At 39.1% G+C, this 13,995-nt stretch overlaps 1 protein-coding gene across 3 annotated transcripts in view; it reads right to left on the reverse strand.

Annotated features, from left to right (window-relative positions):
- Positions 1-13,995, reverse strand: part of LOC147163577 (protocadherin-15-like) — a 230,833-nt gene that overhangs the window by 79,475 nt on the left and 137,363 nt on the right. For all 3 annotated transcript variants that reach the window (XM_086092793.1, XM_086092792.1, XM_086092791.1), the window contains 4 exons: positions 11,531-11,680; positions 7,540-7,733; positions 6,117-6,249; positions 5,001-5,080 (listed from right to left, as the gene is read on the reverse strand). In XM_086092793.1, the coding sequence (XP_085948919.1) occupies positions 5,001-5,080; positions 6,117-6,249; positions 7,540-7,733; positions 11,531-11,680 (557 nt within the window). The remainder of the gene's footprint in view (positions 1-5,000; positions 5,081-6,116; positions 6,250-7,539; positions 7,734-11,530; positions 11,681-13,995) is intronic.

Consider the following 13,995-nt stretch of genomic DNA (forward strand, 5'->3'; position numbering starts at 1 on the left):
CAAAAAAACAAACACTGTAAAAAATAAAATAAAAAAAAGTTTTAAAAAAGTGTACTGATCCCTCTACAATGTGGTTACTTCTTGACAACGACATCTTGAACTATCATCAACAAATGACAAAGACTGAAAAGAACATTTAAGAATATAATATAACAGAATATGAAAATATGAAATATAAACAACGATAAAAAACAGCTAATAAAAAGCTACAATAACATCAACGGACTAGCTTGAAAAGTAAATCCCTTTCCCCCCCCCCAAATTCTCACAATATACATCAACAACAATCTCCAAACATGAACATTATAAAACCAACCAATGGCCGTTGTGCTTTCTGTCGGCGTAAAAAGCAGGATTGAAGAGGACTGACATTTATTAATCTTCAGCAATTATTATTTTTTGCTGTGCTGAAATACTTCCTGTTTTCAGTCTTCTTTAGTGAAATCTTCAGTGTGTGTTGCCATCTGGTGGTTGACATGGGAATGACACCCAAAATAATCGGGAGGCAGAACAAAACAGTTCTATACTGTACAAAAAACAATCCACCCACAATATAGTGGGGCCACAATCACTGTTTATTGAACCCCTGCTATATCATGGATAATCATTCTTTCTCCGTGAAATATTGTAATTTTAATCAATTGTTTATAATCACAGGTAAAAAAAAATCATTTCATTAACAATATGACAAAATGTCCCTTCATCAACAATAACAAACGGTGGACATGGCCAGACAAGCTTCTATCATTATTAAGTTTGTGTGCTTTAATGAGTTTAAATGTGTTTATAGCATGTGGGAGGAGCATACCTATTACAAAAAAATAAAATAAAAAAATTATGTAATGTTTTATCTGGTTACCGGTTCAAAGTTATACTGCGGTTTTAAAAAGTAAAATTTTGAGCTGCGTCAGCAGTCAGTGAGGTTAGCCTAGCTTGGCAGAGGAAGGATATCACATTCACGAGAGGGCGACCAATCAATCTTTGACATCTTCAAGGTAACTTTAATGTGTACTGAACTGAACTGAATGTTTTCAACCAGCTACATGAGTTAGCTTGTCGACAATTGGTGAAATAAATATTAAAGACTCGCTGTTATCGGCGGATAACTATCTAAGTAGCTAACTAGCATGCTAACATCAGTTTGTTGCCACTCTGACGTTACTTACTTTTCTGAGAAATAAACACTGTTAATGTTGTATTACAATTTGATTGTACTTTGTGAAAAATGATGTTATGTTTGCAGTTTTTGACCAAAGAAATTTAAATCTGAACACAATTATACTATAAAAGCTGAGGCGTTAATAGACATAAGCCATGATTCAGTGAGATTCTCTGTTGGTTGATGAGATGCAAATGAGGGAAAGAAAAAAAAAGGAGGTTTAAGCGAAGAAAAAGAGCTCTGGCGTGATAAATGTACAAGCTGTCACGCTAATGATTCACTTCAGAGAGGATTAATGGCTGTAAATTGACTTGAGTTCTACATTTCGGAATGATACATTGACCATTGTTCAGCTTTACGGGGATAAATGATGTCGCGAAAGAATGTGGATCAATATATACAGTGTCGAGGTGGACAGTATGATATGATACCGTGACACAGACGGCATCAATCAAATCGCTGAGCTCCAGCTGAGGTCTATTTTATGAGCGTAACAGTTGATTTCTCTATACGGTGCGTGGAACGGGATCATTTACGGTTATCCCGCTGGATGGAAGTGGTCGTCACGATAAAAGGGATGACACGGTCAGCGACCATACGAGACAGGGTGAGTCTTTGAATTATGCTCAGTCGGCGCTCATGCCGGTTGCTTTGCCACCATTACTGACTCGGCTCAGTTGACATGAACTTGTTACGCTAAAACCAACTATATAATGTAAGACATTTAAATTGTTCACTTCTGCCGCTGTGGTGACCATCTCAAGCATCCCCCACTCGCCTTGCCCGCAGGGGGGAACCTGCCTCGTTTATAAGAAGTGGCGGACCGGAGCGCTCATTTTTCATCATAGCCCGACACAAGTAGCAACATATGCAGAGTGTCGTCTGAAAACGCAGCAGTGCGAGAATCTCATCGTGAGTTTAATGCTTGAAAAATGACAAGTCTCAGTGGGTGTGTTGGATGCACAACTAAACAAGAGCAGTCGCTAATCAGTCTTAATTCCGAGCGTGCCACATCCACATCTGCTTGGGCGTCTGCGAAGCGTTGTAAATGCAGCCCGAACCCGCTGTGCTGTATGTAAGACAGGCAGGGGAATTCCGTGGCACATATGACAGCCGCTGCTTCATTTTCAATAACTTTATTGAACGAACGCTACGAAAATAAACAAAAAATAAGCACATTCCATTTATGATGATACCGAGCGTCTCGACGGTTAGCCAGCCAGCTAACCTGAGCTTTCAACAGCCAACTCATCGTTCACTGACACCCACGTCACTCACCAGGCCAGGTCCCCAAGCCACATACATTCAAAGTCACAGATACTACAGTGTAGAACATGAGGATGGTGACCAAAAGCGTTATACCAATCGACCTGACCGCTACTGCAGCTGTTGTTCCTTTTCCCCTTTGATACCATCAGCAGCTGCCTATGGTTTCATGCAGCCAGTTGCCGGCAACACTGTTACATCTGCTCTAATTAATTTTCCAGTCGTAATACACTTCTTCTTCTTTTTCTTTCGGCTTTTCCCTTCAGGGGTCGCCCCAGTGAATCAGTTGCCTCCACCTAACCCGGTCTCTTCTGCATCCTCTGCTCTCACACCAACTTCCTTCATGTCCTCTTTAACTACATCCATAAATCTTTAGACCTCCTGCCTGGCATTTGGAAACTCAGCATAACTTTGACACTGCTAATAACCAAAGCACGGTTACACTTAATGCAATGTAATAATGTTGTACACACTGCTTCCTTATCACTGTTGCAATTTCTATTGAACCGTGAGAGTGCATTTGTTGCCACAGCAGAGTCGAATAAAGCTTGTGATGCGGATCCGGTGTCGGCGTCACCGCACCCCCACCCCAACCAAACACCAGACCTTACCCCCCCCCCCCCACACACCCCCATACTGCCACTAGCAGTTTTCTGTCAAGAGCAAATTCACTAATTCATCTTTTGTATCAAATAGTAAAAAAATTCCATCAAACCGATTTCCATGGGAAAGTATGTGATATGATGCATCAATTAATCGAACAAAACAGATAGATTAATCATTTTTTTTTAAATAATCGTTAGTGAGCAATGTGCAGCTAATCCATCTGAACAGTATCAGAATTGATTTCAGCCGGTCTCACTCATGAATGATTGATATGGGAATCGGCAACATAAAACCCTGATTGAAACACTATGAACTCATTTGCTCCCCAAAACGTATAAATACATTCTATTTAAAATATCACCATGGTCCCGAAAACAAATGTATACGTTATTTTACGTTTTTTGGTAATATTTTAAATAGAACATATTTATATGTTTTTTTTTAATACTACAGCATACAGAAGGCTTTGATGCAGCCTTTGAACTGAAGCAATGGTAGTTATTACACAAACGGCCAGCAGGTGGAAGCAGAGTATAAGAGATCAGGGCCATGTTGCAACAAGCCCTTTTCCCCACTGTTTTAAACGGATCTGTGAATAACGATGAAATATTCTAACGCTAATTGCTACAAAACGTAAACATATAGAAATACACTTCTTTTTTTTTCCTAATGAAAGAAGAAACTCTAATCTTTCTTTTGGTAGGTTCCATGTTTTTATAGCAATCGAACACAATATTCTGTGGGCCTCGCAAAATCAGTCAAAATCCAGTAAAACAGCCGGGAGCGAATAAGTTAACAGACTTGCACAGTTAGCTTTTTGTAGCACGTTCGATCAATCGTTCGACTAGCGCAGCCCTGTCACTCTACTAGTGAGTTGAATTGTCTTATTGGCGTAAGACGAGCAGAATATCAAATAAATGCTCAAATAAGATTATTAACATGTGAGACCGGCTACACATTGAAAGTGCCTTGAGATCATTTCTGTCGTGAATTGGCGCCATATAAATAAAATACCACCATCCATAGGAAGTACAGCATCGCCTTTAAATTAAGCACCAGTGCAAAGTGTGCAAGAGACAAATCAGGCGGGCAAGATGAGTGTGTGTGTGTGTGTGTGTGTGTGTGTGTGTGTGCGTGCGTGTGTGTGTGTGTGTGTGTGGGTGTGTGTGTGTGTGGGGGGGGGGGTGCATCTTGAGTCTCCTCGCGTCTTGACCCTCCAAATTGACTTCCTCATTTACGAGATGGTAAAAAGGCACCTTAATATTTCATGGCGTTTTCCTCGCCGTGCGACAGGCGGCAGAGCGGGGTGGGATTTTTATATGCCGATATTGATTCTGAGTGCGAGAACAAAGGCGGGCGGGAAACTTCTATTTGCGTTTCATGTCCTCCCCACAGGTAATAATAGTGGCGTTGTCGTCTTTTGTTCAAGAGTTGGTCCGTTCTCGGCTTTTATGTATGCGGTTGTGTTATTGATGCAATACCTTCCCCTGCTGTGTCGCATTTAGCACCCAAACGCGCTTCCATGACCCTCATCGTCAGCCCGCACATGAGCTTCGCATCATTTCCCACTTTTGCTTAGCCTGCACACCTTGATAGCTATCTCACATTGACATTTTTGAGCTAAGATTTTTTGCTTTCATATCAGCCTCTCGAGTCTTACAAATGGCCTCCCTTTTGTGAGGATTGCGGCACATTGCGTTTCACGCGCTGTCGTCTCGAAGGGGGGGGGGGGGCTTGAAAAAGAGGACAGTTTCAGACAGGACGAAAAAGAAAACGTATGCATACGGCTCAAATTACAACAATTCCGCTCGAATGTTTTATTAGCATGCGTCAAAGCAGGTAACTATCATTATTACCACACTCCAAAAAAATACATCAAATGTTCAACTCGAAGCTAAATACCAGCTGATATGAAAATAGACAGACTTTTCGCCAGCCAATACACGTGAGACAAAAACTGCAGACTTACGTTTCGGAGAGGTTGAACACCTTCTGGGAATCCCCGCTCACAATGTGATATGCGATGGGGTCGTTTTCTCTGTCCGTGGCCTGCAGGGAGAAGAGAATGCGGGGGCTTTAAAAGGTCCTATTAAAGGTGGAAGGCCGGGCAACCCAATTGCGCATGAACATATGGATGGATGGATAAGTCGAGAAGACACAAAACGAGGACGTACTGTATGGGCGGCAAAGTATTATGGCACACGTTTCGACCAGTTTCTATTAAGGATATAAATATCTGTAGAAATGATGACAAATGTCCGATCGACATACAGCGTTTAAAAAACCAACTTAGCTTCTGACAAAAACATCATTTCAGCCAATCCTTTAAGACACAAAACAGGAGCAAAGTGAGGATAAGCAAAATCATCTGTGACGGACTGAAGTGGCATTTATGCCTAATACGAGACTTGATTTTAAAGTTAATAAAACGAGACACAAAAATCAATAAGCAAAGCACAATCATAATGTTGGAGTCTGGAGGGAAACGACATACAGAGTAACACCAATCAAAGCGGGGGAATGAAAACATCAGTTTTGTGTACTGAGTTTTGGAAAGTTTTCGAGACTTCTTTGCAATTTTTCTTTTTTTGTTTATGGCTTGCTGATGTATACAGACTGATAAAGAATGGCAACATTATGCCATGAGCAACGGTTAGATCAGGGGTGTACAAATCCGGTTCCTCAAGGGCCAATCTCCTGCATGTTTTAATTGGCGGTTATGGTATGCCTTAGTGGTAGGGTCTTCTCGTAGGGAATGAATTATGTCCCCGTGGGGACATTTGAAATTTAAAATGGATTCCCAGTTTCAAGGCACAGAATCCACAAACACTATCGGGGGTCTGGGTGTTCGGGGTCGGTCTCATTTTAACCTACCGGACTTTTTGGAGGTGAAAAGTCAGATTTGGAATATTGGAACGGGTCCACCTACAGCACTCATGGAGTTGAGCTGATTATTTATATACCTATATATTTGGTTAGTGTTGGGGAAGTTTGGAATTAGCTATAAAATTGGAAAATATGGGTAGGGAAACCACTAAATATCTTAATAATCGACTATGATTATACACTGACATCAATGACTCACCTGCAAATTGAGCAGAATTGCGCCAATCCTGGTGGCCTCGCTCACCTCAAGGTTGTAAGTGAGCAAGGGGAAGCGCGGCGGGCTCTGGTTGTTGGGTGGCAACACTTCGATATAGACAGTTGTGATGGAGCTCCTGGAAAGAATATAATTATATATAAAAAAAAAAAAAAGTACATAAAAAATTAAATAAAACACCCACCACAGTTATTATAGATAACTAATGAAATACTGAATTAACACTGAAAAAAACCCATTTTCGTTAAAGCTACTGGATGCAGAAAATTGAATTTCGAATCCCTACTGCCACCTGTGGCCGAAAAATGAAACCACATTCACGTAGCCTACTTACACAACACGAACAGGACGCCACATTCACAGACAGAGGGTGAGAAATTCGAACCCGAATTCTGTCTGAAAACTATTGGCCAGAGGAGTACCCATTGTGAACAGCCAAGGTGTTAATCTACTAATTAGAAAATGTTTCATGTCATAAAAGGTCAAATAAATTTTTTATTGTAAAGATAAGGATAAAGGCCAAATTAAATAAAATTAATGAATTAAAATAAAACGAAAATGCAAGAGCTTATAACAAAAATGAAAAGTAACTGAAATTGCATCTCATATTTACTAAAATTACCTAGAGAGTGAAAAAAAACCTAAAACAAATTTAAGGAAAAAAGAAAAAAAAAAGCATTTTTGAAAAATTAGCTAACGAACTTGTCCTAAAAACAAATTAACTAAAATACAAAATTAGGACTGTCAGATGATTATAATTTTTTATTGTAATTAATTGCAGGACTTCAATAGTTAACTCCCAATTAATCGCACATTTTATATCTGTTCCAAATGCACAATACAATGTACAATAAAGTTTTCATACTCTTGTTAACATAAAACATTTAAAATTTAAAAATATGGCTGCATCTTTTAGTCATACAATAATTTACGTATACGTATACAATTTAGTTAAAATTACAAAGACTTACAGTACAGTAAAAAATGAGTGATATTGATTTGGGTTGAGGTCATTTTTCTGCCACTTGATGGCATCATTGCATTTGTAAGACAATGGTGACAGCTCAGTGCATTTTTTAAATTGTAAAATACAACTTGACCACAGTCTCCACAAATACAAATGCATTACTATTGATTTTGTTACTGCAAAATTTTGACATGGATGTATCTGCTGCATTGTGACTGGCATTTGCCCAGTATAGGCTTTCCCAGTAAGGGGCTGTCATTAGTCATGCGTTAAAAAAAATGGCATTTAAATTTTGACACCCCTATAAAAAGTCCCAAACGATTCTAACCCTGCCACGCATCTATCTGTCCATCCAACTCTGATGTAGCGTTCCAGTTTATTTCACGTTTGAGTGCTTCGTTTCCCATCCCTCCGTGTAACTTGCGCGCAGGGTTACGTTACCTTCTCAGGGCCTCGGGCGCATTGTCAGACGCCTTGACGGTCAGCGCGAAGGATCGCCCGACGGCGAGGCTGACGCCAGGTGCCACCGTGATGCGGCCCGTGCGATTATTAATAACAAAATGTCCCTGAGCGCCGGCCAGGATCTCGTAGGTCACCAGTCCGTTTAACCCCTCGTCAGCATCCTCCGCCGTTAACTTGGGACGCAGGAAGACAGAAAGAAACGGGCGGGAATCAGCAGTCAAGCGTGAAAACGACTTGAACCGATTTGGATGTCTGGCTACCACCAAACAGAAGCGCCAGCTTTGTCCGGGAACATTAAAGGTATACATGCTGCATTGAAGATAAATCCTCGCTGTAGGTGGTCGCAGCTTGTTGACAATAGAGATCAATAAAAGTTTGGATTGCACTGAATGGATTGTACGCTTTTAAAATGAAAGAATAAAGCTTGGGATATCGCTTTGATTTCCAAAAGGCATTAGTGCGGCTCAGCCAATTATTCGGTGGCATTACATCTTTCAGACCTCGCAAACTTTCATCCTAAACTAACCCGCACCTTGTTTTCTTGTACAAGTAGGTGCATCAAACATAAAACAGCCGCAGCCGCTTGAGGGAACCTGCCTGCTTACCCTCTTTTCATAAGGGCTTATAAAAACCGGTTAAGCGCGACCGCTGGCCTCATTTCGCCGAGACCAAACGGACATTTTTTTTTTTTTTAAAGACAGATTAAACTCGACCTTTCTGAGTCGGACAGAAAGACAAACGAGCGCAGTCCGACTGCGAATGGAGAGGAAATGAAAAAGATGGAACTCCCCGCATGAGTGGGTTGAGCCGAATGGGGTTATGGAGTTACATTTTTTTAGGACGCGCACGCGCGCGCATACGCGCTCGCTATTAATTGGCAGCCCCGCATGTTTGTGCACAGCTGCAGTCAAACAATGATATTTTAAGCAGCACACTAATGGAATCAGGAGGGATAATGTCCCTAATCCAGTAACATAATCAGAGTAGGTAGAACGCTAAAATAAATAAATAAATAAATAAATAAATAATCCGTTTTGTGCTGATGCTGGTCGTAAAGCGCTTTTTATGCTTTTCATAATGCTGCGTCATTGTGTTTTTTTTATTTTTTTTATTGAGTGGCAGTGGTGGTCGGCCATTAGAGCCAGCCATCGACTGAAACACTGACCTACATTTCTAACCTAAATTTGAGCCTTTTCCTCATTTCATACCATTTTTTTAACCGCACGAGTACGTGCCCAGGTATGTTGGATTTTTTATTTTTTTTATTTTGTCCAATCAGGTTTCAGCCTTTTTTTGTTGCCATGACAATTTGATCTGCCTAGGATCTTCAGAATCAGTACCGACCTATATTGCCAATAATAAAGTTTCTTTAAAGGGATAATTTTATAATTTTGCCATTTTCAGCAGTAAAAATCTGTTTTTTGGGTTTGTTCATGTGACGTTCGCAAGTTGAGCTGTGATTGGCTGTTAACTGTTTTCAGTCGACAGCAAGTGGCAAAATGGCCGCCTCCTAAAATTAATAAAAATGGCTGGATTTTGCTGCATAACTCATTTTTCCACAAATGTAATATTAATCAGAATGTCATGGTTAGACTCGCGAGCATTCTTAAAGGTATTAATTGTATATGAAAAACAATTAGGTTATCAAATTAATCATGGACAAAATATGAGCTTTTTACTGCTAAAAATGGAAATAAGTTAAGTATCCCTTTTCACCAATCACAATTCAAATTTGCCGCACAGAATATCATCAGCCTTTTTCTGTCCTCTGTTTGGTTTGGCAGAGCAAAGCAAGCTCAACTAGTGAAAGATGTCAGACGCGGTTTGCATACATTAAAATAATAAAAAATCAGCAGTATATGGTGAGTATGTAATATATTGTATTTAAATGAGTTTTATCATATTAGATAAATGTTGATTATCAACTTCTACAGTTCATGTGATGCATGTGGCACAGTTGTGTGCTGTTATGACTTTGTATCGTATTTAATCGGCCATAATTAACTCTCAGAAAAAGAAGAAGAAATAAGCCAATTTTTCAAAGATTTTTTTCTTAGAGATTAACAAACATAATGACATTTAAACAAACAAAAAATAATAGTCCGAGATTTTGTCATTTTTTTGCCAAAAGTTATTTTATTCATTATATATATATATATATATATATATATTCTAATTAATCAATTATCAAAATTTTATTTTGTCAAATATCAGAATCAGCATTGGTCTTAAAGAAAAAAAATCCATAATGTTCATAAATCCATCGCTGAAGGCCGAGTGAAAATGACATTCAACCAGTCTGTGTTGCTTTTGCGCCACTGGCCTATTTCCCACCACAAAACCCTTTTGTACAGCGTGGAATAATTAATTGGCTCCCTTTTACTCCTACAGCAGTGAATATAATGCACTTGCACACAGCAGTGCCTGTGGCAGTGGTAAATATATGTCGACCTATGCTAATCTTATAAAGTTTATATATATTACTAAACAGCCGAGGAGAAACAAGCCTCACGACCTATTGATTCTTTTTTTTTTTTTTTTTTTTTTACTGGAGTGTGTAAAGACACAACCTTTTACAATGGATATTAGTCATCCGGCATGGATGCACGCTCCTCGGCAACCACGATGTATCCCACAGGGTGCATCCTTCAGGTGTTTATGATACGGCCGAAAAGACAGCAACAAGTCTACATGTGCCGTAAGAGGTCTCAACGGTGTGATGTGAAAATTCACTTAGTAGCACCAATGCTAATGATAACTTCAGTGTTTAGAGTATCACGCAAGAAAAGCAACTGGATGTTGCTTTTTGCTGCGACCAGTTAATTATAAAAATGTCTATGTTCCAATCTCAGTAATGCACATTGGTGCCTTGAAATACGGGTTTAATTTGTAACTGTGACCATGCTCAGAACAGCACTCTGTAATTGAAAAAAAAAACATAGAATAATAATTTCATTAAATAGAATGTACCGAATTACACAGTTTGTGCATCAGGATTTAATGCTGCAATATAATTCATTGTGATGCTCCCTCTGGTTTGCCCAGTTTGGTCACCAGGAGACAGTATAAAAAGAAGAAAAGAAGTTATTGTATTCATTATATATATTTTTTTATTTTATGGCTGATTATTTGGTTATCGGAATCAAAATCCATGTCACTCGGGCCCCTGGTAATTTTTTGTCATTTTTCCAAAGAGGATAAAGAATATAGGCCATTGAGTCTTGTTATATTATCTGTCTACATGTATTGTGCACCATTTTGTGTCTAAATATCCTTTTCCTAGTGGGTCTTTAAACAGTGACTATCGACTGTTAGCATGTGAATGAAGTTTTCCATTGTAGCCTATAATAGCATTAAGCTAGCGAGGCCATTTTTTTTAGGCAACGTTGCTTGATTCTTTATAATACACAATACATGTCTTTCTTTTGAATTGAATTTAAAAGCAACTTCATCTGGAGGCGGCCTTAAACAGCTGTAAGCCTCTTTTTGAAGACTTGTTCACGAGCTGCCAAAATCCTGCTCAGTTTATTTCCACCTGAATGCACGCAAGTCCAAGCAAAAAAATTAATAAAATAAATCAGGCCGAGATACATTATTTTCTATTCTTATTATGAATCACTACACCGTCCACATTATTTTGAAGTGGTTATTTTAAGGCAAACCTACCGTATTAGTGCTTCACTATGTGACATTTTGCAAATGTTAAAGCTGGCCTTCACTATTTGAAATGGAGATAACAAATGTGACTGATTCGTCTCGCCTCTCAAGCAGCCTCTTGATCGCTGCCTCTTGTTCACATGCACACGTGATAAACGGCCAAAGCAAAGCACACCTTTCAGAGCTAAAAAAACGTGGAAATGATTGCGTGTCAAGACTGCGAACGTGATTGTCAACACGGTGGTCTGAACATTCGCGAGTTGCTGAGAGAAACCGCCGAGCGGGCTGAAATGTTTTTGTGCGTACTGATTACCTGCAGCACCGTCTCCCCGGGTTGCATGTCTGTGAATAAGTCCACGCTGTAGGACACCTGAGCAAACGTGGGCGAGTTGTCATTGGCGTCGATGACTAAGATGTTGACGGTGACGGGGACGCTCCGTTGGACGCCGTCCGACGCCACCACCTGTGCGGGCGACACATATTGCGCAGGGTCGATTTGCTGTAACCTTGCGAGACGGAGAACTATAGGTTCGATGAGAGCATCGCAAACATGTCGCAGCAGTGTCCTTAATGGAGGTGAAGGAAGGATAAGGCCACGATTATATAAACTATGGATTTGAAAGAAAAACGATCAATATTTGTACTTTCATCTTTAAAGTGGAAGTCAACCTTAAACATTTCTTGACAATAATATGTTATATGTGACCTCACTAGTCGAAACATGACATTCTGATTACTATTACATTTCTGGAATATGAGTTATGAAGCAAAATCCCAAAATTTTGCTGCTTAATTCCACTAACACAATATTAACCAGAATATCATATTTAGACGAGGCAAAGTGCAATTTCTGCAGAAAAGCTGAATGCTATTAGCTGAACACTACGACTTGAATGCATGTGCTTATGAAGTAAATTGAAAGATAAATTACTAAAGTACTCAAATGTGGTGTAATCGGAGTTTGAACCCAGGTACTCCGTGGTGGAAGCCAATTGCGCTAACCATCGAGCTAACATTACTTGTTCGAAATCATGGCGAATAGCGTATGTATTTTGAAAAGTGTCAACTGATGAAAGCTAACATATTTAATAATTTCAGCGAAATGATAATCGTATCGAACCATCGAATGTGCTAAAATATGGTCCAGGCGGGGTTTGAACCCAGGTTAAACACTGAGCTAATGTGACTTGTTTGAAATCATGGATTATGGCATATTTATTTTGAAAAGTGTCATCTGATGCTGAAAGCTAGCATGTAGGCTATTTAATCATTTCAGTGAAATGATAATGCATTTCTTGATATGGTAGTCAAGTTGGTATACATGTATATGACTTGGCATAATGGGAATGGATATATTTGCAATGTACAGTCAAAGGTGGGATTCGAACCCGCGACCTCCTAGTTACTGGACAGTGCACTTTACCAACTGCATCACTGAGCAAGAAGAGACAGCTGGTAATGATAAGTTATATTTATGGGAGTGGGCGTGGAAAGTGATACTTGTCTGTCCCGTTGAAGTTGATATTTAACGTTATATGTTACGTAATGTGAAATCAGACAATATATACCCCGAGAGGCATTCATTTTTGAAGCAAGTTGAAATTTGAACGGTGTAAATCGGAAGTATTAAGTGGGAGTTTTTAAACGGCAAAAAAGTGTGGCGAATAAAAATCACAATAACATATGAGGGAATGCTTCAGCATTCCACTGCATAGAACATAATATTGTCCCAAAAAATTTGGGGGGTTGACTTCCTTTTTTGTACAAAAATATGGCATCAAACATTCACGAATAGGAGTCATTTTTTTGTTCTCAACAATATTTATTGATATTTAGTTAATTGTTTTTGTATTTATTTGTATCATTCCAGATGGATACATGCCATTGTATTACTGGCGTGACATTTTTGTTTTAGCATACCGTCTATATTTTTCAAAAAGTTTCAAAACGGTATTTCTGTTGATTATAGAAGCAGTTTTATCAGAACTATAAACTAACGTCTTGTCAAGCTCGCTCTGTCTAATTTATTCTCTTATTCTTCTTCTATGTGACCTCTAAGTAATAGTAGCATGATCAAAATATTTCAAGATGCATGCGCTTTTCCCAACTGCCCTTTGCCAGACGGATACAATATGTGCAATAAAACAAGTGAGTGAGGTTTTATTGCAACAAGCCTCGCATATTTGTCTTTTGACACGAGGTTAATCTGACAGGAGAAGGATGTGTTTATTAAATGGAAAACTTTACAAGCAGCGTGTAGGAGTGATATTAAGGGTGCTTGTATAAAAGCTTCACCTGCAGGACAACTTGTAAATGGAGCAAAGAGATTTTTTTTTGTTTTATATTACATATTGACTATGCGGATCATCAGGATTTGGCAGAGATTAGAAAAATGTGGCGAGCAGAGCAATAAAATAAAATGAGCAGAATCAATTCTTTTCAAACCATTCCATACTCGATTTTACCTTTTGCTGATTAAGCAGAACTTCATAATTAAGGACCCATTGCACCAAGTGCCAGTTTTTCCACATTTAAAGCCTAGTAAAACCCCCGTCTTTGGCTTCTTTTTAACTGAAAAAGTGAACTTTTAAAGCCAAGTAGATGAAAACGATGGCAGCCGCCCGCTGGCTGTCTGCTATTGCGGCATGTTAAAAATGAGTGTGTGGCTTAAAGGTTGCCCATTATGGAAAATTGACTTTTTAATTGTTTGTTTACAAATAGAGTTGCACTAAAAACTCATGGGCAGATCTGTCAACATTTAAATTAATTCAAATGCTT

Source organism: Leptonotus elevatus, chromosome 13, assembly GCF_054856555.1.
Source record: "Leptonotus elevatus isolate MCC_2025b chromosome 13, RoL_Lele_1.0, whole genome shotgun sequence".
NCBI lineage: Eukaryota > Metazoa > Chordata > Actinopteri > Syngnathiformes > Syngnathidae > Leptonotus > Leptonotus elevatus.